Source organism: Pipistrellus kuhlii, unplaced genomic scaffold (genome assembly GCF_014108245.1).
Source record: "Pipistrellus kuhlii isolate mPipKuh1 unplaced genomic scaffold, mPipKuh1.p scaffold_m20_p_85, whole genome shotgun sequence".
Lineage (NCBI taxonomy): Eukaryota > Metazoa > Chordata > Mammalia > Chiroptera > Vespertilionidae > Pipistrellus > Pipistrellus kuhlii.
In genome coordinates, this window is record NW_023425590.1 from 205,514 (window position 1) to 231,377 (window position 25,864).

General features: G+C 54.3%; 1 protein-coding gene across 9 annotated transcripts in view; it reads right to left on the bottom strand.

Annotated features, from left to right (window-relative positions):
• Positions 1–7,676: 7,676 nt before the first annotated feature.
• Positions 7,677–25,864, bottom strand: part of DICER1 (dicer 1, ribonuclease III) — a 67,614-nt gene continuing 49,426 nt past the window's right edge. For 8 of the 9 annotated variants that reach the window (XM_045577213.1, XM_045577214.1, XM_036425791.2 and 5 more), the window contains 9 exons: positions 25,646–25,751; positions 24,700–24,875; positions 23,143–23,923; positions 19,992–20,147; positions 16,248–17,103; positions 14,381–14,649; positions 12,288–12,450; positions 12,122–12,197; positions 7,677–11,793 (listed from right to left, as the gene is read on the bottom strand). In XM_045577213.1, the coding sequence (XP_045433169.1) occupies positions 11,628–11,793; positions 12,122–12,197; positions 12,288–12,450; positions 14,381–14,649; positions 16,248–17,103; positions 19,992–20,147; positions 23,143–23,923; positions 24,700–24,875; positions 25,646–25,751 (2,749 nt within the window). In that variant the 3' untranslated portion in view covers positions 7,677–11,627. Of the gene's footprint in view, positions 11,794–12,121; positions 12,198–12,287; positions 12,451–14,380; positions 14,650–16,247; positions 17,104–19,991; positions 20,148–23,142; positions 23,924–24,699; positions 24,876–25,645; positions 25,752–25,864 lie in introns of those variants that run through there. The other variant, XM_045577215.1, reaches the window with a different exon arrangement.

Here is a 25,864-nt window from a genome sequence, read left to right on the forward strand (position 1 = left end):
TGACTGTGGGCAAAGCGGACTCTGAGATTCCACGGCCCCGTCCTCTGCTGGCACTGACCTCCAGCCTCCGGTGTCCAGTTCTGCCCAGAGCATCCCTCCCGCCACTGCCCAGCGTCCTGCCCAGGCTCAGCACCTCCCTCCCTGGGCCCCGAGTCTGCTTCCCGCCTTCCCCAGGCCTCATCCCCCTCTCTCAGCCTCGGCTCCTCGGTGCCTCCCTCACGTGCAATGCGCTCAGGATGGTCGGTGGGACGCCCCTGACCCTCAGGAGGAGGGGCGGCACCAGAGGAGCTGGGCTTGGAGTCAGGATGCGGGGAGGGCCAGGCCGGAACCGGAAGGCTCCTCGGAGGAGGTGACCGACCGGGTCTTGAAGGGCGAACAGGACTTGGCGGGTGAAGGGGGGATTCCGGCTGAGAAAGCAGTGCGGGCAGAAGGTGGGGCACCAGGAGGCCTACCAAGGAGGCGGGTGAGGCCAAGGGCGGGTGCTCAGTGAGGATGTGGGGTTCGCAGTGTGTCCAAAGGTGCAGAGACAGTCGCCAGAGCCCCTGTAACGGGGCATGGAGGCCGGGAATGGGGGCGGAGGGCCTCTGAGACCACATTGGCCTTCAGTGCCCGGCCCCCCAACACCGAGGCCCCCCAACACCGAGGCCCAGGACCGGCTCGGCCGGCCCCTCCTCCCGGTCTCCGGGTCTGCGATCCTATCGGCCGTCACTTCCCCATTCATTCCCTCCCTGATCATTATCCCGCCTTCCGAGCCCAGACAGGCCATCCATTTACTCCGGTAAAACTAAACAGCGGCCGGGGACGCGCTGCTCGCGGGCGCAGTCCTGGGGAATGTTTCTCGGAGAGTGAGAAATTTAATTTTTCCCCCAGCATCGCGATGTGTCAAACGTAATTTATGCCTGGACATAATTTATCCCTAAAGATAAATATTGAAACCCAAGAGAGGAGAGCCGGCTGCGGCATTTCCAGGGGCGGGGGCGGGGGTTCCCTCCCCTCCCCTCCGGATCCCACCCTGGCGGGGAAGGAGTGGCGAACTGCAGGAGAGGAAGGCACTCGCTCGGCCGGGCCGGGCCCACAGAGAGACCCTTTTACAGGCCTCTTTGTGTCTGCGGGACCGGCTCTGTCTTGCATAAACCTCCTGCCATCGGGGCCCTCAATTAAAGTCACCTGCTGGTCTTCGTCAGCTGAGCTGACGCTGTCACATCGGGCAGAGATCCTTAAGCCAATACAAGTCATTAGAGACCGGCCCTGGCGGACAGGAGCCATACATAATCAATTGATATCTTCCTCGGCGGGGCGGGTCCCGGGACCCCCCCCCCCCCCCCCCCGCAGGGGCCGCTGCCCTGGATCTCATTAGGCTGAGGCTCAGCAGGGCCGGGCGGCGCTGAAAGGCCATCGGAGCGCGAGCCCATTAATAACTCGCCGGTGCCCTGCGCATTGTAATTGTCAGGCCGCAATTTACAGTAATCCTCCGCCGGCCTCCGCCGGGCTGATTGGAAACGCATACGCCCGCGGAGGCCGGGGCGCGGCCGGGATGCGTGGGTTCAGGAGTCAGCGCGCGCAGCCGTGTGTGCTGAGTGACGGGCGTTTTAGGGCCGGCCTGGGACCGCGTTTTAAAAGGTCAGTGAAAACCCTTGGCTTCGGCCCTCGGAGCAACAATGAGCATTCCATATATTTATTTGCCATCTCTTTGTTTTTACAGCGAGCAGAATAAATGAGGGGGTGACGTGGCGGGCCTGCGTATTGTCAGCACAGGTTATAAGTCATTATTAAACGCCATCAGCTCAAGCCGGGCCCCGTCAGGGCAGCGAGACTAAAAGTTATTTGCATTCCTGCTGTCATAAAAAATCATATCCCCTTACTCAAGACTTTCGTGCCTTTATTAAACGCAGCCACAGGAGTATTCGGGTCTGGCAGCGCGAGTGCAGGAAACCTCTCGGAATAGCTCGGCGCGGCCGCCGGCCCGGATCCCCTAAAAAGTCCCAGCTGAGGGGATCTGGGCACTCAATCAAGACACACATATTACTTTTAAATAAGATTAGCCTTTATATTTTGCTGCTTAAGTTAAAACTTTTCATGTCATTCTCCACTTTTATGTAAACTCCAACATAATTCTGTTTTAGCAAAAACACTTCAAACAAATTAAAAACCTCAGGCCCAGCACGTCCTCAGAAACGCCGGCTGGACGGCCTCACGGCGCGCCTGCTGGCGGGACGCGGTTAACCGGGAGGCCTCGGCCTCCGTTCCGGCTGGGGACCGGCCGACCGGGGCACCGCGGTGCCCGCCCGCCCACCTGCCAGCCACCCCAGCCCCAGGGCCAGGACCCGCCCCACCCGAGTCCCGGGCTGCACGCTGTGACACGACAGGGATCAGGGACCCTGGGGGCGGGACGTGCCCCGGGTGCCCGGCTGGTGGGTCACCGAGCTGTGGGCTGGCATCCCGGGTCCCGGCGAGTGGCCGGGAGGATGCTGGCAGTCGAGGTCAGGGCCGGACACCGCATCCACTCCTCGCCCAGCCGCTGTCCCCGGGGGACCTGAGAAGGCGACTTGTGAAAACGACATCGCCATCCGGGGCGCCTTCGGATGGCCGCTGGGCGGAATAGATGCTCTCTCCCGCCTTCCCACCTCCCCTCAGGGACAGGTGGTCTCTCTGCCCCGAGAAGAACTGCAGCTTTAGTCACACTCCCCACAGCTTCAACCCGTCAGGGGCTTCCGGCCCGCCCCTGCCCCTGCGCCCGCCCCCCACACACGTATGATCTCATCCGGGCCAACACGCCCTTCCGTGCCAGGCAGAGCCCGTCTCCACGTGACAGCAACCCAAAGGAGAGCTCCAAGGCCTGCAGCGAGGGGGCTGAGGTCACGTCCAGTGTGCCAGGCCGAGGGCCCCAAAGCTCCCCACGCCTGGGGGGGGGGGGGGGCTGTGTGACACCCTTCCCCGGAGCGTGGGCGGGACAGACGCTGGGACGTCACGGCCATGGTCAGGTTCCCGTGACCATGGCGACAGGACAAAGCTGAGAGGGTTCCCAGGAGGAGTTAGAACCCTGACCAGTTGGCCTTGAATGAATGGAAACGGGCCTGGCCGAACGGGGCACCCTTTCCCAGGGGCCCGTGCAGCCTGAGCACAGACCGGGTGCGGGGGAAGCTGTCCCCGGCCTTGACGAGCCAGCTGCCGGGTTTCCCATCTGCAAGGAGAGGAGTCCGGCCAACAACCACGTGAGCCCGAAGGGGCCGGCCTGGGCCAGCCCTCTGCCCGGCGGCACCTTCTGAAGCCTGGACGGCCCGGCAGGGCGGCCTCCGGCCCCAGGAGCCGGGGACGGGCTGTGCTGAGCCGCACACTGTGGGACCGGGCTCCACAGCAGCACAGAGCACACACAGGGGCCGGCCACGCCTCCCGGCCCCGGGCCCCCAAGCTGGGGACCTGCCCCACCCCCTCCGGCCACAGGGCACCCCCAGCCCAGTGCCCCTTCCTGGCAGTAAGCTGAACATCAAACTACGCTGCTTTTATCCAACTGTTTTCTTATCTTAAAACAAACTCTGAAACACACCAAAACCTGCTTCTCGACTGGGTTATCACCACCAGCATGGTCTAAGGGCTTTCTTGTAGCAGAAAGAGGACGGACCCTCTTCCCTCCATTGCCCAGGCCGGGGCAGCCACCGCGTGGCCACGGCCACGGCCACGGCCACGGCCACGGCTCTTGCCCAGCCCAGACGCCGGGCCGGGGGAAGCCGGGCCTGGAAAACACCTGACCAAACACCCACAAAGGCAGCCCAGCCCTGCCCGCCGTAGATGCCCTGGATTTACAGCCTCCAACCACACGGAGCTCCCAGCACCGAGATTTATCGCCTCTTAAATGGGGCCTCGTTTTGGTAATATCTCGCACCGGACCCCAAAGGATCTCAAATGCCTGCGACCCTTTGCGGGACCCGCGCCGTAACTCATAACGAGGTAATCAAACCCGGGCCGCAGGCCGTGGCCACACTCGGGGGTCGGCCTCCTCTCCAGAAAAGAGCCGGCGGCGGCCCCTTTAAGAGTGCAGGCGCGGTCCTCAGACCCAGACCTCAGGGGGCCCACAGGGAGCTCTGTGTGCCAGGCAGTCAGACGTTAGCGCTGGACAGCACGTCCTCTTCCCGCCGCGTCCTGAGAGCCCAGGGGACCGGCCGCTGAGATTGGAAGAGCCTGGTCAGTAGCCCACGCCTCTCTCCTCCCACCCCCCGGCCTCCCTCCTCCCAGACCCAGCCTCTCTCCTCCCACCCTGGCCTCCATCCTCCCACCCCCGGCCTCCCTCCTCCTGGCCCTCACCTCCCTCCTCCCACTCCCGGCCTTCCTCCTCCCTTCTTCCCTCCTCCCAGGCCAAGGCCTCCCTCCTCCCACTCCATGGCCTCCCTCCTCCCTCCCTCCCTCCTCCCAGGCCAAGGCCTCCCTCCTCCCACTCCAGGGCCGCCCTCCTCCCACTCCATGGCCTCCATCCTCCCACTCCAGGTCTCCCTCCTCCCTCCCTTCCTCCTCCCAGGCCAAGGCCTCCCTCCTCCCACTCCAGGGTCTCCCTCCTCCCACTCCAGGGTCTCCCTCCTCCCAGCCCACGGCCTCCTCCCAGGCCCTGTGGCTGTGAGCTCAGTGAGACCCTGCCTCCCCCTCGTCCTCTGTGGCTGCACCCCGGGGCCACTCTCAGAAGCGCAGATGCCGCCCCCTGAGATCCTGACTTGTTGTTACTAACTCCGATCCTCTGGTCTGTCCGTCCCCATCATACATCCCGGGTGTAAAGCTACAGTGCCATGCAGCTGCTCCCAGAATGTGTTTACACCCACACGGAAATGGTAAATGTGGGTTAAGACGCGCCCGTTAATTTTGAGGATTTACAGCGATCGATCTCCTTATAGAATTCCTCCAGCTTCGGGGACTCCATGACGTGGGCAGATGACAGAGCCGCATCCTCGGGGCCTCCCCGGACCCGCTGTCCCAAGAATCCCGAGGTCTGATGAAGAGGCCGCAAATGTCCACGGCACCCCAGACCAGCGGCCACAGTGAGAACAGAACTCCTACTCACCCCTCAAAACCTTTCAGCAAACACCCCCTTGCCCCTCCCACCTCTTCCTCCTGGGCTGGGTCCGCCCCTCACTGGACTGAGATTATGTGCATAGTTGTCCCCACCATCTCAGGAGCCCGCGTGCCCGGCCTGCAGCCCTGCACCGCGGTGCTCACTCTGACCCCGAGAGTCGGGGCACCGCCTCCGATGCAAGTGGCGGGCGTGATGAGAAGAGCAGGTGCTCGCCGCTCCCTCCGTTAGCTGAGCTTGGCCACACCACACCCCCCGTGCCCCACCGCACTGGACTGCATGGCCCTGTCCTAGTCCCTAAGCCTGTCCTAGCTACTGTCTGTCTGTCTGTCTGCCTGCCTGCCTGCCCGCTGGCCTGGAAGCTGCCACGTACCGCAGACCTGTCCATCCGATTGGCTACCAGAGGGGCCCCCACAGCGGGCGCGGGATGGTGCTTGCGGGTGAAGGTGCACACACATCGAGCAAAGGGCAAGAACATGGCCTTGGCCTCTAGGAGTTTCGTCCCGAGAGTCGAGGTTCACACCTCTTACCTCTGCATTCCCAAGTTCAGTTCCCGTGGCGATGAGGGGTGGACCCCGAGAGCCGCTCCCTCCTGGGGAGACGGAGGGGCCCGGAGCCTGGCTGGAGGCCCCTCCCGGCCTCCCCGAGGCGCGGTGCAGGAGGGCCGGCGCAGTGGCCCAGGGCGTCTGGGAGGCCAGAGGCCTAGAAACGCGCAGGCACCTCCTCGTTGTCAACAAAACTGGCGGGAGCGGGTTTTCGCTCTAGAAAGCCAGCGCTGTTTATAAACATGCCGCCCGCTGGGATTCTGCCGGCAGGAGGACTGACCCAGCCCTTTCCCCAGAAGAGGTAAAGAGCGAAAACAGCTAACCGCCAACAAACCCCCGGCGGCTTCAGGCCCTCAGAACGTGAAGCTCAACACGCTTCCCACAGAGCGCCTCTCCCGCCGTGTCCGCCTCTGCTGCCGGCTCCCGCGGGAGAAGGCGGGCCCCATCGCCCCTCCTCGAGGGCTCCCGTGGGTCCCGCAGGCGGAGGGTCCTCACGGAGGCCGGGCCCCTCGGCGGGTGGCGCACAGGCCCGGGCACTGTTTGGAGCGGCTGCAGAGTGCCATCTGCCTCGCAGAGCCTCGCCCGCCCGCCCGCCCACAAGCCCCTGGGAAGGAGGCATCTGCGCCCCTGGGCCAGGGGGCTCCGGGTGCAGACGAGGCGGCAGGGCGGACAGAGACTTGGGAACCAGAGAGGAACACACACAGGGTGTCCTCCCGGGGACACAGCCACCCACCTCGGGGCTATGGCCTTACTTCCCCACCAGGACCCACTCGGTGCAGCTGCCTGACCCGCCCGCGCGTGCTGAGGCCTCACACCCACGAGGGCACAGGGACCCGGAGTCCTGGCTGCGAGCTGCCCGGTCGTCCAAGCAGAAAGGTGGGCTGGAACAATGGTCGGCAAACTCATCAGTCCACAGAGCCAAATATCGACAGGACGATTGAAATGTCTTTTGAGAAACAAAATTTTTAAACTTAAACTCCTTCTAACGCCACTTCTTCAAAAGAGACTCGTCCAGGCCGTGGTGTTTTGTGGAAGAGCCACACTCAAGGGGCCAAAGAGCCACACGGCGGTTTGCCGACCACGGGGCTAGATCCTGTGGCCCTCACCCCTCTTCAGGCAAAGCCGCTCCCCCTCCCGGCATTGCCCTCTGAGGCCAGGAAGCCACCCTGCGCCTGGGACTGGCACAAGCCTGTCCAGTGCAAATGGGGCAGGAAGCAGAGCTCTCCCCTCCCTCCCTCGCTAGAATCCCTCCTCCCGCCCCATCACCCCCTCCCATTCTGCAGGGCCCAGCAGAGGGCAGCCCCACCCTCTGGGACCCGGACTCGGCGGTGCTTCAGGAGGACGGCCCTGTGCCTCCCAGCAGCCGAGGGCCCGGCCGGGCTGTGTGCCATTGTTGCAGGGTCGTGTGGCAGGAAGGCCGTGGCTGAGGCCTGGCCCGAATCATCCAGCGGACTCTGGGCAGCAGTACCCTCCCCCCCCCCCCCCCCCCCCCGCCTCCCCACACCCTGCCTACACACCCCACAGGCACGTAGCGCTCAGCAGATTCCTCAGGCCCGAAACACGTCCTTTTTCTCCTTTGGTGAGCGACGTGAGGGAGGGAAAGGAAGGGACCACTTAAACTCTTGAAGGAAAACGAAGACTCTGCTAAGGAACTCACACTTACCAGCTGGCTCCCACAGCCAAGCCCTCCACTAGCGCTCAGGCGACTGGGGCTGCCTGAGGCGGCCAGAGCCCGGACGGCCCAGTTCTTTCTGAACCGACAACCAGGAAGGCCCACGATGCGGAAGCGGGTCCCAGAAGCCAGCCCTCTTCAGGGACGCTCAGGGCCCCCATCAGAGCCGGGCCCTGGGCCCAGAGGCCACTGCGGCCCGTTTCAGAAAAACACCCGGGATCACCTAACTCGTGGAAAAGAGATGTCCCTACAGAAGCCACGAGCAGAGGGAAGCAGAGCTTGGTAAACAGAACGTCATCCTGTTGGAGCAGCGTTTCCTCTGACCGCGGCACTGAACGTCAGACACCATGTCTGCTGCAGCTACCTGAGCCGATCACATCGAGAAAAGAAAAAGATGAAGGCCACGCAGTGAACAGACCATAACTTTATTGGAGATTTACTCGGCTACAATTGTTACAAAAAGACAGGCTGGGAGGTAATGTGGCCGTGAGCGCAGACGGCAGCCTTCTGCGATGACTGTGAGCAGTTCCGCCTCGTTCCTTACAAACAGCTGCAGCGGCGGGGTGGTCACGACTTTATTGTCAAAGCACACGCGAGTCTGACTTGATTTTAGTCCCTTTCCTGCACATGCTGACCAGACACGCCAGCGATGTCACTCCTGTTCGCCTTCGCAGTTCTGCTGTGACCCACCGGCTGCCGCAGGGAATTCTGCGCGCACCTACAGAACTTAAGCCGCCTGGTTGATGTCCAAATAAAAACGGACTAGAAAAAAAGCAGTTAATGATTAAAATATATTTACAAGTCAGTTTCGCGAGACCATTTGCACTGCTGGTGGAAAACACGGAGTCTCAACGCAAGCTCCCTAGACATCGCTCCTGGCCAGCGTCTCCAACTCTTAAGATCATTTTAACATCTCGGTCTTCCATGTGTCTTAAAAACATTTCATGTGCAATATAAAACAAAGGAATTCATTTGGAAACAATTAAACTCCCGAAAAGTAATCAGTGGTTGAGAAACACACCTACTTAAATGTCACTAACATAACCGTCTAGGTGATAACGCAGCGCGCGCCTCTCCTCCGCAGCCAGAGCTGGTTAAGGACTCGACATAATTCCAGACGCAGCTTAAACACACACTCCGAGGTCTCAGTCTGGTGGGTTACACTCTGAGTGAGAGTGAGATCCCCTCACAGAGAGATGTAAAGTTTACAGCCCTGGCCCGCGACTGAAGGCGGTGGGTCTGAGCTGGATTCCTCTGCCGGCCGCAGCCCCGCTGGCTCCCGGGCCCCCTGAAGGGCTGGCTGCCCGGGGCGGCCGGGTTATGAACTGACCTAGCAGAACCCAAGGAGCCCACGTCTCTTGCGATGTAGGCCGGGTGATCTGAATCTCTCTGAGAGCAAGCTACTAAGAAAATAAAAGATTAGTATGTTCAAAAATAAGAAGTACAGGAGTGTTAGAGGTCATCCTACATTTAATCACATCACAAAATATAAAGGGGAAAAGTAACAAACATTTTAAACATAAGTAAGAGTTCAGTTAACAAATCTTTGTCATACTTTCACAAACAGTAAAATGCCACAGACGAGAGTGATCCATTGAAGTTGTGCAAGTATACATGACACACTGCAGGCATCAGAACTATCTCTTTCAAATGCGGCAAATCAAAACAGCAGCAAGGCCAAACCACATTTTGCTCTCGGTTAAGCATATTTCCTTGAAATGAGGTAAAGCATGGTACCAAGTGCAATGCTCTCTGTGCTCATGCGGGCGGGTACAAGCGCAGCGGAGTGAGGGCGGTGGAGGTACGCATGACGTTACAGACGTTTACAATGAGGTCCGGCCCACTGCCTCCCCAGCGCCCGCTGCCTCCGCCTCCCGCCGCCATCACAGGACGGCGGGGGGGTGGCACACGCAGTGGGACGGGGGGCGGGCAAAGCAAAGGATCTTTTTCCTTAATTAACAGCGGGAGACATTTCCACAAGCTCAGCGGGGGCCGTGACACACTGGATCAGCAGCACAGAGCGTTCATCACCATCTCACACGCCGAACGCATAGCTTTCCTTTCCTGACGGAGCAGCAGGGGTCAGACTGCTTCCAAGTGGAGTCACCAATTACAATCAGCTCATTTTCTCCAGCAAAAAACAACAAAAACAGAAAGAGCCCAAGTTTGCTGTTGGTCAAACATTTTGAATGGTAGCGGGAAGTCTGAACCCCTGAGAATGTATGACCTAATCATATCCAAGCCTGAACTTATAAAGTATTAACAAAAAATACTCTTCTTAAGGTTACAAAATACATTGAGGCCTTTCCCCCAGCGGGAACTGTAACTGTGAGACAGCCGTGCGCTGGATCAGCCGGAGGCCCACACAGCCCTTGGCGCCCAGAGGCAGGAGGCCGCTGCGCTATTCGCTATTCGGAGATTTGCGACGTGCCTTCACCACAAGGCCTCCGCAAGTACAATCACACCGGCCTTCTTGTTCACGGACACAGTTACAGTTCCGTAATTCAACAAACGCTTGGTTTTAACTCGCCAGGAGACCTTATGTTATGATTTTTAAAAAGCGAAACAGAAATCTAAGGTTCCAAATCAGAATTCCATATTTTGAAAATGAGGCCACCCAAATTAATTTGTTCAGAAACGCAGTTAATCACCTGGATCCATCCCAATGTCAGACGGGGGACAAGTAAGGCCGGGGCACAAGTGGGGTCTCTCAAGGCCTCCTGCAAGCGAAGCAGCAGCCTCTGGCAGACACGTCAGAGCACTGCTGGGGGGGGGGGGGGGGGCAGACAGCGGGAGGTACAGTATTCAACTGCAATTTACACAGAAATGCAGCACTGCGAGAAGATCAAGTTCAGAACGACGTGCTGGGGAACATCAGCCACCTCCGCTCAGCTTTCTTAACCTTCAAGCATAATTAATGGGCGAATTGCAGCAAGCCTCCACTGGTAGCCGGTGGGAGGCAAGACCAGCCCACAGCTCGTGTAAAGGTAAATTAAGAGGTATTACAGGTACAGTGCAAAAAAATTAAAACTTCAAGCATAATACATAAACATAGCACCAAACAGGGGACGCATGCAGAAGAAAGGAGAACTGAGGTATTTAGGTGGAGAGTGCTATGGGTCTAATTACAGAGACTCAGGCGAACGCCTAACACGTCTTTTCTGTTCCTTTTCTGGAGAGGGCAGTAATGCGCTAGGAGCCCTACACGAACAAGCTCAGTCTGGGATGCATCACAACGCGGCAGTCTGTCTCGCTCCCACTCCCACAGCCGGCACAGCTTTGGTAATGGCACACGCAGCATGGCAGACAGTGCAGAGACACTCACGGGAGAAGGCGGAGGGGGAAGGTGCTGGGTGACCAATGAGTTATAAAATCTGCAGCATATTTTAGGTGTGATATGTCTAAAGTTTATTCTGTTAGAGAAACAGCCTACGGGGCAAAATTATTTGCCACAAGCAATTCCTATCAGTGGAACTACCTAGCAGGAGGTGTGTTTGTTTTTTTCGTAAAACTGGGTATTTAGCCAAAGACCATTTTTATTATGGTGTTTTTTAAAAACCCAGTCTACAGATTCTGGTTTTTAAAATGTCTTTAGTACACATGTGCCAGAAATCCAAATCTCCTGTTTTAAGTTACAACTACACTAGTGGGCTGTGAATCCCACAGTCTCAGCATCTAATGCACAATAAAATGCAGGGAATGTAAGATCAGTTTGTTCCAAAACGATCAGAAATTAAAGAGTATCCATGAGGACATCACTTTTAAGGCAAGAACCTTAGTCTCACGTGGCACGAGAAAACCGACACTGGATTCACCAGCTTGCCAGCCAGTGCCATCAACACCTGTCCCTCACTCTGAGGTGCAGTAGTGCTGGGAACACCATCCTCACGCAGAGCGTGGGCACCGTCCTCTCGGCTCCCCAGTGCGGCTGGCAGTTCCGCAGACAGAGGGGCACCAGGGCTCGCGCATCACTCGAGGGACGTGTGAGTGCTCCGCTCCCTGGCCCCCTGACACTAAGCGAAGGTGAGGAAATTATACTGAGAACAAAACAAACCGTCATAATTGTTCTGAACGCTTGCTAAATGTCGTCATTAAAGCACTCTTGTGGTTTAAACAAAGCAGAAGTGAGGAAAGAAGACAAGATTGTGTTTGCGCAAAAAACTAAAACTACAATTAGTTCCAAAATCTTTATACATATGTTAAAATGTTTTATTCTGTAATCTATCCTGTTATCAAACAAACTTTAAATTCTGCCTTCGATTCATTCCGCTCAGTATCAACTTTAAATCATCCTTTTCAATCTAAATATTTTCTACCTTATTCTGCTTTTTTTGTGTTTTAGTTTTAAAAAGGGGCTTCAGCTGCTGGGAACCTGAGGTTGGTTGGCTTTGAGGCTGCGGAGGGCTCTCCTTGCCGCCGCGGACTTGGCGATCCTGTAGCTGCGGCCCACGCCTTTGAACTTGCCCTTCCCCACCACCTCCACGGTCACTCTGACCTTGCCGTCGTACGTCCTCTCCGCCGGGCTGTGAAGAGGCCAGACAGCGTGATTAGGAGGCAGAGTGTTTATTATGACTGTCAATCAGCTCAGAGTGAGCGCCGGCCGGGAGCCCGCCCAGGCGGACGCCCACGAGGGACCGTGCACGGCCGCCACGCGTGCGGCAGCGGCTGCCGGGGCTTCTAGCTCAGCGGCTCTTATGGAAACAGGAGAGAAGGCGATCAGACTCCGAGTGGAAACTGCGGAGAGCGCGCCCCAGTGTGAATACTTTTCGGAACCGTTCATTTATGGCATCTTTGAGAACATCCCCCTGGGTTTGAACTAAGTTAATATTTTCCATGCACATTTTTGCTTACCTAAATTTGGCGGTTTCTGGTTCCATTTCCAGCAATTCTCGCACAGGGGAACGGGGCACATTTGCAGAAAATTTTTCTGTAATCAGAGTGAAAGAATAACGTAAATGATACCCTTGCCGCTGCTGTTGACTCTGATTCCAGGGTCTTCGGAGGGGAGCCAGTGTACCTATCAGCGGCCGCATCATCGGGTAGTACACCTGCCAAACCATCTCCAGCGACATCCCGCTGTCCATGTAAATGGCACCAGCAAGCGACTCGAAAATATCCCCCATGGCCTTGGGGACCTCAATGTCCTCCTCCTTCTCTTCGTCCTCCTCGGACCGCCTGAGCTGGTGAGAGAGAAGGGGCCTGTCAGGCTGCCCAGAGAAGGCTGCCTTTCCTGCGGGGACTCGCCCCGTCGCTAACCAAGGAAACGACACCCCTACCCCCCAGCCTCCTGGCACCGGCTCCTCACAAACAGTATCTGACCTAAAAAGGAAGTGTTCCAAATTTCTAAAAACAAAAATCCCCTCCCTTTTAATAGTCTATACCCAGCAAAGAAGAAAAGATATTTTTTCAATAAGAACTAAAATTTTAACACAAAATTAGAAGTCGTCAATAAATGAATGTATTTTTAAAACTTCACTCGTCATCAGAGAACGGCCCTCCGTGGGCGGTGCTGCCCAGCAGCTGCGGGGGGAGGGGCGGGGACAACGCGGGGCCAGCGGGGAGGACACGCTGTGAGGGACAGACGGCCGCTTCTGGGCAGGGGACCCCTGTTTGGAGATGTTTTCCTCCAAGCGCCTTTTATGAAACACGGAATATGTGTTCGCTGTGAAAGAGGGCCTGACACACAGCAGGCTGACGTCACAGAGTAAAAACGTGATATGCATCAAAAGCCTCTTAAAGGTTCGCAATTGTTGGACGCAGCAATCCCACCTCTGGGAATCCTACCTCCTGCCGAGAGGAGGAAGCTGGGCATGTGAGCGCATTCATCACGTCCACGCTTACTGAAGTCCTAACTAAAAGCAGCTTAAATGTTAGCTGCAAAGGACAGCTAAGTGGCTCCCTGACAGCCGTGTACGGACCAGCACGCAATCCTGGAGTCACCACCACACTCCGTGAAAAGAGGGATGGAAAATCACGCAAAACAGACCCCTTTATAGGCACGTTTACAACTGCATGCATTAGCAATGGCACACCCCAAAATGTTCATCTGGGTCATTTCTCAAGCTGTGTGTTTGTGAACTTTAACTTTGGTTTTGCTTGTGTTTTCTAAAATAAACATAAACTACTTGTGAAAGAGAAATTAAAAGGAGGGCACAGTAATTTCTGAACAGTTTTTAGTGAAACAAAATTTTATATACAAATTATAATACTGGCTACTGGAAAAATAAGACAGTTATTGTTCATATATGATTTGAGGAACAATCATATATGATTGTTCGTATATGTTTTGAGGTAGAGAGGAATTTAAAACATATAAAGTTTAATACTCTCCCTTTACAGATGAGGAAACTGAGGCCTAAAAAAAGTGGAGAGAGTCTTAAGGTCAAAGAATAAATTAGAAAAGCCAGACCATGCCATTTCCAGTTAGTTTTTGTAACTTCTATACATGTTTACATAAACCAGGGAGAGGGAAAAGAATGAACACAGATTACAGAACTAGTATGTCCCCTTGCATGTAAGAGATAATTTAAATGTTGGGGAATTTCTCTAATTCCAAGCATACAGTTTGTGAGGATGAGAGCAGAAGTATGCTGACTGCGAGATGGTTCTAGGTCCTAGTCTCCCTGCGGCCATGCTTGCCCTCACACTGCCCGAGGCCGCACTGGGGAAAGAGCCTGTATCAGCTGCTGCCAGCCCCAGTGCCGCCCCCCAGAGCCTGCCTGCCTGCCTGTGCCACCCGCCTGCCCAGAGCCTGCCTGCCTGAGGCTGGTCCTCAGACTTCCTTCACTTCCAAGGAAGTCCCAGAAACTCATGAACGCCCAACAATGGTTTGACATTTAAAAAGGAACAAATAAAAAAAGAACAATGATAAGAGTGATCAGAGGAATTCATAAACAAGTTCTTTAACTCCTTATGAAAAACCTACAAAAATAAGGAAAACCGAGGCGTGAGCATGGGGGGGAGGAGGAGGAGAGCCGTCTCCTGGCACACGGGGACGCGCTGAGCGGGGCCAGCAATCGGGGGCCTGAACACCTGAGCAGCACGCTTCCCGGAAGCCGCAGAGCCACAGCCGGGCTGCCCCTCCGGCTCGCCCGCGCTCGCAGCACTGACCTCGGAGTCCATCCCCTGCATCTCGTTCTTCTCGAGCTGGAACTGCACGAAGACGTCGATGACCTGGAAGAGCTCGGGGGACACGGCCTTGAAGTACTTGTGGTAGTCGTACTTCACGGCCAAGGACGCGAAGATGGTGTTGTTGACCAGGGCGGAGCGCAGGTCGGTCAGGACGCCCGGGGAGTGCTGCCGCGGGTCTTCGTAAAGGTGCTTGGTTATGAGGTAGTCCAAGATGGCGTCTCCCAGGAACTCCAAGCGCTGGTAGCAATCTGCGGGGCACAGGGAGCTGTGAGCCAGGGCAGCGCCCGACATGAGCCCACAGCCAGGCCAGAGACAGCCTTCTGGGCCCATTCATACACACTCTTCAAGGACAGCACTGACATCTCACACTGGCTGGCGCCTCTGGCGATGGCATTTTAACGGAAAATTGAGCACATTCTTACATACTGCGTCAGGGTCACAAAACCTCTAAGTGGCCAGAAGACAGACGTCTGTTAGGAAAACCCTTCCTCCGGCCCCACGCGGGGCAGGCCGGTGCTGGGCCCCGTCCCCAGGTCCCCGTCACACATCCCCACGGAGGCCAGCCCCGCAGGCCCGCCTCCCCCGCGGCAGCTCACACATACGCTCACTCACACGCGACAGACGAGCAGCACCACACCTCGCCATCTCTGGGCTACCTCTGTCACACGAGATGACGGTTAGCATAAGGAGACCCCCTTCTCCACCTGGACTAGAAATGGTGAAACGGAGCCCTGGTTGGTGTGGCTCAGTTGGTGGGGCATCGTCCTGTGCCAGTCTGAGTCCTGGTCAGGGCTCATCCCGGGTTACAAACTCAGTCTCATGCAGAAGGCGTGCAGGAGGCAGCTAATCCATGTTTCACTCTCACATCGGGATGTTCCTCTCTCCCTCTCCCTCCCCACCTCCCTTCCTCTCCCTCTAAGAAAAAGATCAATTAAAAAAGTGTTGAATTTTACACAAACCAAGAGATTGAGAAAAAAGTTGCGGGAGTGAGTGAAGACCTGGAGCAAAAGCAGTTGATAGTCAAAATGTGGGAAGTTATCCATGTTAACCAGCACCTCCACTCTCTGTTACTAAAGAGTCCACGCAACTGAGGAGACTGAGGCAGGGACAGATGAAATGACTTGCCCCGGCTCCCCCAGGGAGGGGCTGAGACCGGACAGAGCCAGACCTCGCCGGGCATGGGCAGCACAGAGCCAGGCCTTGTCATGCCCCCAGCCTTCAGAGCGGACTGGCCACGTCCCGCTTCTGGCTCCACGTTTCTCAGACATCTTAATCACATTCTCTTCTCACACAAGCTGCTGCTCTGCTCCGGTGTTTGGATCCACGCACTTGTCACTGTGATAGAAGCGCACTCAGACCCGACTGTGTCACTGGCTGACACCAGCGGGCGGTGAGGTCCGAGAGGCTGACGCGGGAGCGCCGGGAGCTCAGGGCAGAGATGCCAGGGCACGGGCACGGGCATGGAGCCTCGGAGAAGCATTCCTTATCACCTGCTCATCTTTAGACGTAAAGAGGCTTCCGAGGGGCTCTTTTGTTCAGGAAGAATGCTACAGGATGTGGAAGTCCATCCAGACACACACGTAAATCAGCAGCCCCAGCAGCCTGAGCGGCAGAGCCACTGGGCAGGCGAAGGCAGGAAAGGCCACCATGGTGCGGCCGCTCCCGGGACCCGCAGCACACGCAGCACATGTGAGAGGGCCCGGAGAGCAGAGCCTCCTCTCTCCTCCCCCTCCTCCTCCCCCCTCATACACACACACACACACACACGTTAAGCACTGAGCCTGAACATGCATAGGTCATTTCTTTGCGAGGCCAAAGTAACACGATCAGCACACGCCGGCCTTACCGGTGATGGTGTTGTAGTGGTAGGAGGCGTGTGTAAAAGCCTGCAGCAGGTAAGCCTTGTTCTTGAATCTGTAGTTGATTTTCTCCTCAAAGTTCTCAAAGCCCGATATGAGGTGCGTGAGCGTCTTGTCGGCGTCCGGGTGGTCGAACATGCAGCGGGGCGGGATCTTGAGGCAGCCGTACTCCGGGGCCCTCCACGTGGCGGGCCGGGGGCTGCCGGCGGGGGCCCGGCTCCCGGCGAGGCCCCTCTGCTGGCTGCTGGCAGCCTCCCGGGCGGGGCCCTTCTCCACCGGCAGCACCTTCAGGCCCAGCGAGCAGAGGAAGAGCTGGGCGGCCCGCTCGCCGCAGCTGGTCAGGTAGCAGCCCAGCAGGGCCTCCACGCAGTCGGCGATGCTCTTGTCGGCGATGCACTGCTCCGTGTGCAGGTCGTAAGAGATGGACTGCTTGCCCGTGTCCGCGCCGCAGTTCTCCTCGGACGGGTTCCAGAAGCCCACCACGAAGTCATCCTCCTCCACGGCTTTGCTGGGATCCAGGTAGCACATGGCGTCCCAGGAGCTGTAGTCAAAGTCCTCGAAGTCTGCTGCGAACGGCATGCCGCCCACGGGGGCCTTCCTGGGCATTTTCCACTCGTAGGCGGCGTCGGTGGCCGAGAACGGCGAGAGCGGGATTTTCCTCACGAACGCCCCCGAGCCCATCAGCATGTTGTCTATGAACTGGATGTGCTCCTGGTCGTACTCCAGGAAGTCGTCCTCGTAGTCGGCGTCCTCCTTGGGGGCCCTCCACAGCAGGCCCTCCTCCTCCTCGTCCTCCTCGAAGTCGTCGTCCAGCTTGCCGTTAGCCAGCAGGCAGTCCTTTGTCTGCAGCGGGGGAATGGGGCAGGAGGGAGACATAGCCGCCGGTTTTAAAAGGCTTGAGACTCAATAAAAGCAAGGGTTATGGATAATTTCAAATGACAACCACAAATACTAAAAGGCAACTTTAAAATCACAGCCATTTGTTTTCAATTAACATAAAATAAGTTATTTAATCATATAAACAAAGTAAAACATGTTCTTTGAATGCTCGTTTTCTGAGTTATAAAATGACCTTTATCCAGCACGAAGCTTTCAGCCGAGGGTTTTATACATGGCATGTGAAGTTAAAGTTAATGGCCACAAGGCAAACCTTCAGCTGAGAACTCCAATCTGGCGAATACACAATGGAAGTACTCATATGCCAGCCAGAGATCTTCAGTTTTGCTGAGAAAGTTTCAAAAAGATTTTCAAATTAATAAAATTAAATTCCAGATGCAAAAAAAAGCATTATCTTTGCAATTAAGAGTATAACATAAAACAGATAGAATTATTTCTTAAGTCTTTACAACATTAAAAATGTGCAAAAGTTTCATGATGTAGTGTCTGTCCCTATTTCTACTTCAAATCAAAGTACATTTGCTACGATGTAAACCTAAATTGCTTTACTTTGAAAACTAAAAGTGATCACTGACCTAAGCTAAGAATTTGAGAAATTATGCTTTTCCCCCTCTACAGAGCTACAGTAATCAGGGTAACTGATTATAGCATAACTGACAAAAATAGAAGAAAATTTATACTAACATGAAACACAACAATCCAATTTCTGTCAGAGGATCTTTGCTAATTCCAATTTCTTTGGCAATAGCTTATTTGTGAATGACAACCTTAATAACGGGCTAGGCTTCAGTAATGATGTAACTTTTTTGCAATGCTAGGAAGATGCCAAATTTCTGTTGAGTAATAAAATTAAAAAAAAAAAAACCACCACAAACAAGAAAAACCACACACATCAAGACTTGACTTTGGGGGGAGAGGCAGCAGGCTGTGCTTCAATTTTGATAGTGACAACTTTCCAGAGTGTTCTGAAAGGTTTTCAAACTTTCTGTCAAGCGCTTTTTAAATGCTGCAAATATTTTCATTTTAAGCCAGACTCAAGAGAGATACAGTCTGTAATTGTTTGAAAAGAAATAAGAGCGGTGAGCCAAGCCATATACCTTTAACTATGTGTATTTTTTAAAATAAAAAAAAAAGTTTATAAAACGTTTTCAAGCATAAGGAAGAACCGAAAAGAAACTACAATGCAGACCTCGAGGAACTATTCCGTTAAAAATCCTATACTTTCCTGGTAACATGAGATTTCTTTTGACTAATTGTTTGGTCCTGAGAAGAAAGGGCCAAGTTAGTTTCAAAAAAATGAAGACTGAATAATTTTTAATTAAAAACATCCATATATATTTTTATAGAGATGCTAACATAAGCTAAAATTAGTGGAGTGTAAGAAAAGCAAAAAGCAAAACAAAGGCCTGGGTTTTATCACCAAGAGGCGGGCTGACCTGGGGCGCAGTTCTCTAAGCCTCTGGGTTTCACTTTCTCGGCAGAACAGTGGGATCCTACCCACTAAGTGGTTCCCAGGAGCACTGCGAGCTCTTTAAAAGTAAAGGCCCCGCATGCAGCTCTCCTCCGAGTCCCAGGCGCCACCTGAGCTTCCGCCGGCCATTGCCACCTGGCTGCGCGGGGCAGGCGGGTACAACAGGAATGTAACTAGCATTCGCTCTCAATAGCAGGCAAGGGCCCGCGGCAACGGCACCAGCTCCTCGGTGACAGGAGGAGCAGTGCATAATGTTTTCCAGGAACCAAAGTGCCAGTCCAGCTGAAAACGTCAAGAAAAGGAACTGTGCGCTATATCTTAAAAAAAACTTTTTTAATCAAGAGGACATGCCAACATCAACTTTATTCTTCCATATTTGTGGTTTTTTTAAAGTCAATCATATTATAAAACAGTATTTACAAAGCAGGATAACTGTTGCGGAATAATGTTTGTAAAAATGTAGTCTTTTCTCTAAAGTTCTCAGAGTCTACACATTTTTTCCTAAGGTTCTACCTATCTCTAAATGAATAACATGTGCTTTTCCTAACCCAATTCTTATTAAAACGTTTTCCTAATGCTTCCCACATAAGTTTAATTCTTACACGAAGTCAAAAACTGCATGACTTAAAAACATACTCAATGCAGAGGTAAAACGCAGACGTCACAGAGTGTGAACCGGAAAGACACAGGACAGACAGCTGGGACGCGCAGGTCAGAAAGAGGACACACAGCGAGCCGCGCTGGCCGGGCCTGGGGAGAAGCGGCCGCACTCGCTCGCCGTTGCCGGGAGTTACGGCGAAAAGGAAGCCGCAGCGACCAGGCTCCCGGCCCGGCCTCTCAGGTGCCCTCTAGAGGGCGGCCTTCAAGACAAGATACCAGGAGCAGCCGCTTCTGAAATCAGACAACCTTTAAACCACTGCCAGAAACCTGCAACCTTTCCGTCTGCCATTTATTCACTCGGAACTTTTGGGCACAAAAGCAGACACAGCCTGCACAAACCCTGAGCGGCAAAGGCCAGCTCTTACTGACATTTTATTATTTCACAGACTAGAAATCAGAGGTCACGGAACAGTCAATTAACTGAACAGCGGTAGGTAGGGATCTGTGATAAACCGCAGCACCTAACAGTACAGTGAAACGTTGTAGGGTTTTACTTTTCTTCTTTTGAACACTAAATTAGCTCACAAAGAAAGAGAAATTGTCTTCTATCAAAACTGCAACATTGTTTCTACTTAGAGAGCTATTAAGTCAATATATCCAATATAAGCTCCATTATAAACACACCAGGGAAGAGAAACAAAAAACTAACAGCATAAATCTCTCTCCTCGCCCAAAAAGAAACCCTCCCGTTGCCACAGCTTACCGTGTCGTCCTTCTCCCATTTGTCGGCGTTGCTTTTGTCCTGGTTCACCACGTAGCCGGGAGGAAGCCAGTTCACGGGGGGGTCGAATATGGACACCACCATGCGGCTGGGCAGCCCCCTCTTCTTCCCAAGCCGATACAGGTTGCAGTTGCTGACCTTGGGCAGAAGAAGTTCACAGACACTTACTCTGCATGATCGCTGCTGTGACTCAGATGAGGCATGTTAACATGTTTATACCCAAATTCCTGTCCCCGGTCATCATGGTAACACTGCTGGGAAACAGGAAGTCCTATATCCTTTAGTGTTGGTAGAGGAGGATTTCTGTGAGTACTAAACGCAGATCTGAAAAACTGACATACACATGCAAATTCTTTATGAAGTCAGAAGAAACAGTTCAATTTCCACCTGCAGAGAGCAGGATCTGATTACGTAAAATGAAAATTGCTAACTGTGAGATTTCTAAAAAAGAATCCACGTACGAAGTCCAGACGCCACAGCATTCTCAATGGAGCCGAGCGCAAGGGGCACTCAGCGAGCTCGCTCCGTCGCTTCCCGAGGCCAGACCCAGAGCCGCCCCGAGGCATTTCAAAGGGAGTGTTTTCTCCAGCCTCAGCCCCTGTTTGGAATGGTATTTCAAGACCGTGTTGTTCAATCATTTTAAATAGAGCAAAAAGCAGTAAGGAACAACTCCATGTTTATTTGCATCAATAAAACCCTCATTTCTGTTTTCCCTAAGGCTTCCAGCTCCTCAAATTACTGCCGTTCTGTCTCATTTTTACTTGGAAACTCGCTCTAGAACTGTCGCCTCACTTTTGTTGTCTAAACCCAGTTCCTCTGAAGTGCTTCCTGGGCCCTTCCTCCACGGAAGGCAATGCCCTGGAGCCAGCACCCAGAGAGAGGCGCTAGGCAGAGGGCAGGAGCGGGCTCTGCGGAGAACACCGGCCCCGACACAGCTAACGGGCTTCCAAGCTGCCGGAACCGAACGTGCCAGCTCACATAATGCTACTCCCTCCTCCAGACCACGAGGACCGCTTCCAGATGCCAACAAGAGAACGGACATCGCAAAGCCGACAGAGACAGCTGGCAGGAGGGAAAGGAGGACTAATAAGGACTCAGGGAGCTCCCTGTGGGACAAGCGAGCTGAGCAAGGAGAAATGGTGAGTGCTCCGAGAAGCCCGCCCGCCCTGGGGGTCCATGGGGAGAGCAAGGCGCAGCCGGGTTAGGGACAGGCCCACCTGGGGGTGAGCACTCTACAGGGTCTCCCCAAAGGCGAAGGGAGGGAGAGCTGCTGCAGGAAACAGGAGTCGGCGCGCTCTGAGCAGATGAGTGGATGAATTTTTGAAATATAAAATCATGTCTTTCTTACCAAACAGGGTATCATTCTTAGCCTCTGACTTCCCAACCACGCCTGGGCAATCTCACTTGTCCTCAGAGCTTCAACTGTCACTCCTATAAAGACTGTTCCCCAAACCGTCCTTAGAGCTAACTTCTCAATGACCTGAACATCCACTTCATATTCCATGAGGTCTGAAAACCCACTGAACCCCGATTCCGACATTTCTCTCTACCTCACAACCAGCACCATTATAACCCAGCTCCGTGTGTGTGTGTGGGTGGGTGTGAGTGTGTGTGTGTGTGTGTGTGTGTGTGGAGGGTGTGTGTGTGGAGGGGGTGTGGGGGGGGTGGGGGGAGGGTGTATGGAGGTGTGTGTGTGGGTGGTGTGAGTGTGTGTGTGGGTGTGTGTGTGTGTGGGTGTGTGAGTGTGAATGTGTGTGTGTGTGTGGAGGGTGTATTTGGAGGGGGGGTGTGTGTGTGGTTGTCATCACTGCATCCCCCCCAACGCTGGGACGCAGCAGAGCCGATGGTGAAGGACCTGGGCTCCAGCGTCGGAGGAATGCCTGACTCCCCGGGCCTAGCGAAATGGCCTCCATGAGCTGAGCTCTGAGCAGCTTTCTCATCTGCAAAATGGAGGCGCTCACCGCCTCCCAGGGCCGAGGTTGCGGAGAAGGGCTGGGAGACACCCACAGTGCCTGGCGCTGCAGGGCAGAGCGAGAGCAGGGCAGCGGTGCAGAGCGAGGTCTCCACGGCAGCTGGCTGCATCTGCCTGCGTGTGGCCTCCGTTCACCTCTGCTGCTCCGGCACCCGCATCGGGAAGACGGAAGGAGACCAGCGGCTGGCTGCAGGAAGACCTCCTAAGTGTAGCTCAGCTAAGATTCCTTCCTCTGGAGTAACACTCCCCAGACATCATTTCTGCTGAAGCACAGACTTCCTCAAAGCCAGCGGCTGGTTCCGCGTGGCCGGTCCTGCTTCTGAACTCCCGCTCCTTCTGTTCAGACCCATCATTTACAGCCGCCGCCTTATGGCCACTCACAGCCCCTCCTGCAGAAAGTGCCTCCCCGTTCCAGGGACCTGCACGTTCCCAGTGCAGATTCCCTCGCCTCGGCAAAGACCCCACAGTGCAGCTTCGACCCTCTGCCTTTTCTGGTCTTTTCTCGGCAATTTCCACCCTCCGACTCACTGAGAGCGACACACTCTGCCATCTGTCCACTTCACGGACGCACTGTGAACACACCCTTCCGTGAACACCACCTCTGACCGCGAGTGCTCACCCCTCGCTGGGTGCTCAGGCTGACCAGCAGCTAAGCTATCTGCCAAACAGGCGCACGCTGAGTGTGACACCTCTTTTCATCATTAAAGATTTCCCCTTCATTGCTTTTCTTCCTGAAGTCTTGACTCCACACTAAATGCAAGAACAGCCTCCCTTTGTCTGATCAGGCCTCGGAGCCGGGAGGCGCTGCTCTTTCCCTCCCAGCACCCTGAGCCGGAGACAGGCCCGTGGAGCGGGTCTTAGCCGTGTGTGCCTGTAGGCAGGGCAGAGCCTCCCCAGCAGATGCTTCATCCAGCTCAGTCAGGGAGAGCACGCTCTCACTCTGCTGCCTCTGAAGTAAATGCCCATCGGCGAGTCAGTCACATCACGTCAGCCAGCCCCCAGACCTGAGTGTGTCATCGGTGACAACCAGATCTGTGTCAGCTCCTGGCGCGCACGCCACAGGCTTGAGCTGCACATGCTTTCCTGATCCTCTGAAACTGCCCCACACTTGCCACCAATAGGCACACTGAGGAACTGTTCTGGCGCACAAGGACCACTTACCTTCTTGCTCCTCATGTAGGACAGGCGGCCCTCGTGTGCGTCTGGGTACGTGCAGAACAGGTACGTGGTGATGGCGTGCTTGAGGAAGGAGTCCCCCAGCATCTCGAGCCGCTCCAGGTTAAATCCATCGCTGGCGTTTGAAAGGGTCAGCGCCTGAAGGATGAGTCCGGGGTTCGGGCCCAGAGTCCGGGAGGAGTACCCAGGAGGGGGGCTCCGCGCAGAGCCCAGCCTGTCCTTGAGCGCGGCAACAGCTTCTGTGGTGCCGGGCACAGTGGCCCTCGCGGCACTGCCATCTGAGGTAGATGTGTTAGCGTTTCCATCAAGGTATGTATTACTCAGTAGAGTACATTCATCGCTGGGCGTGGGCTGGTTCTCATAATTGTATAAATTCTGAATGGGATATGAGGTAGTTGGTTGTACAGGTATTTCCCGCTTGTAGTAATTCAGCTGATTTCCTTGGCAAAAGTCTCTGTTAGCTAAATCATAACTGCCATTGGCAAGATTTCTGTTGTAAGAAAGACCGTTAATTGCTGTGAGATCTGTGGGCACGTCAATGGGGAGCTTACCGGATGGCTCACTGAGCAGCGCTCTGCAGGTCACAGGCATTTGGTCATGACTTTCCAGAGAGGAGATTCTATTAGCACCTTGGTGTGCAGCATGTTCAGGGACAATTGTGCTGTGCTTACAGTGAGCATCGTGTTCAGCTGAGGAGGAGTTAGCAATTGAGATGAAAGATTTGCTGTCGATAGATTTTTTCCACCCAAAGTCTAAGTTAGGGTATCTGCAAAGACATTTTTATAACTTTTCATCAGATTCTTCAAAAGGGCGAGGCTCAAAGCAAGAGTCACCTGAATATGAATAAATAAAGATCCCTGTATCTATGCTCCTGCTTCAGAAGAGAAACCAGTTCCCCAGAGGAAACCTGCACACTGCACTGGAGAGCGGGACCCGGGGCGTGCGCCGTTGGTAATGGTGTGGCTGCCGGGCGCTGAAGCCGGGGCCAGTCCTCCGGGTAACGAGCTGGGAAACTTTGGGCAAGTCACACAACCTCTCTGTGCCTAAGCGTGCAGCGTGGGAGAAGAGCTAACAACAGTTCCTACCATTCTATTTTGACGTCCCTCACTCCCAGAACCACGTGGCCTTGCCAACTGGACAATCAAAATTAATTTGAGTAGTTAAACCAATAATTTTCAGAATGCGGAGACTTTGCTAATGGGGAAATAAAGTGGGGAGAAAATGATGAAGACAAAGAAGACCCCCAAGGCACTGCTTTACCATGTAACTCAGACTTATCCAAGAAGGCAGGCCTGGCATGTCAGCACGGTGTGAGGACTGCTTCCATGTCAGCTCCCACCACTGAGGAGGGATGACTGCTTTGATCCTAGTGCCTCACCCCCCTCCGTTCATTACAGGAGCATGGGCCTCAACAAGTAGATTTTTCACTTAGGAACCAAAGGCTGCATTTATGTCACTTATTAGACATCCCTGCATTTTCAAGAAGCATTTCACATGAAATTAAAGCTTAGATTAATTCAGCTCTTTGGCGAGCAGGCATACCTAAAGTCCACAGGGAGGGACCTGACCCCCACGCCAGCGTCGCTGGCCGTCTGGGCGCGGAGCTCCTCCGCGGTCAGGAGGCAGTGCAGGCGGTACAGCACGCTGGGCAGGCAGACTGCCTTCCTCCACAGGGAGGCCGGGATCGGGTGGATAGCACAGAGCTCAGGGACCAGGATCTGGGAGCACGAAGAGGGTGAACACATCAGTATAAAGCACACACACAGGAGAATGGAAAGCAGACCTAAGGCCACTTCCACTACTGGCTAAGGACAAAAGCCGTAAGTGCCAGCAAAATCTCATTTAAAAAATACTTTCATACAAATCCTTGAAGGCCACAATGGGTGTATCCTAGGGTTTATAAGGATAATTTCATGGTATAATTGTGTCAATGGACCAATTTTAAGCTCAACTGATGTCTGCTAGGTGAGGAGGGGGAGGGGCAGGGTGAAAGGGGAAGGGACCAGGAAGTACAAATTGGTGGTTACACAACAGGCACAGGGACGGGAAGTACAGCACAGGGAATACAGTCAATAGCACGGTATGACTGTGTGGTGTCGGGAGGTGTAAGACTACCGGAGGGATTACGTGCGTAAAGCTATACAATGTCTAACTCCTCTGCTGTACACCTGAAACTAATGTCAGCTGTAATGGACATAGTGAAAAAAATTTTTTTTTCAAATCCTTGAGGGCCAAATGGAATTTATCCTAGAATTTATAAGGATGATTTCATGTATAATTGTACCAATGGTAAAAATTAAACTGTTCGGACTTATAAAAAAAAAAAACACAATCAAATAAAAGTCAACACACAACACCAGTCAAACCAAAACAAAACCTAAGGGTTGGGCAATTTCCAAAACATTGACCGGTCACTGAGTTCACTTGATAACACAGAGTTCGAGCTTGTCTTTAAAAGCGTTAAACATTGTATAGCTAACGACATCACCTGTTTGTTCTGCAGACTTTCCCACTTGGCTTTCCTCTTCTCAGCACTGCTCAGGGGAAGGGCTTTCCCTTTCTGGTTCAGATGGCGAGGTGTCAGAAGGTTAAGTCTGCAAAAAAGGCAAAACGGTTTTACCAAACAGACCCACGTCCGCTCTCCAGCTCAGCTGCCCCTGCCCACCAGAACTCACTGCCACGCAGGCCCGGACCACCCCGGGCAATC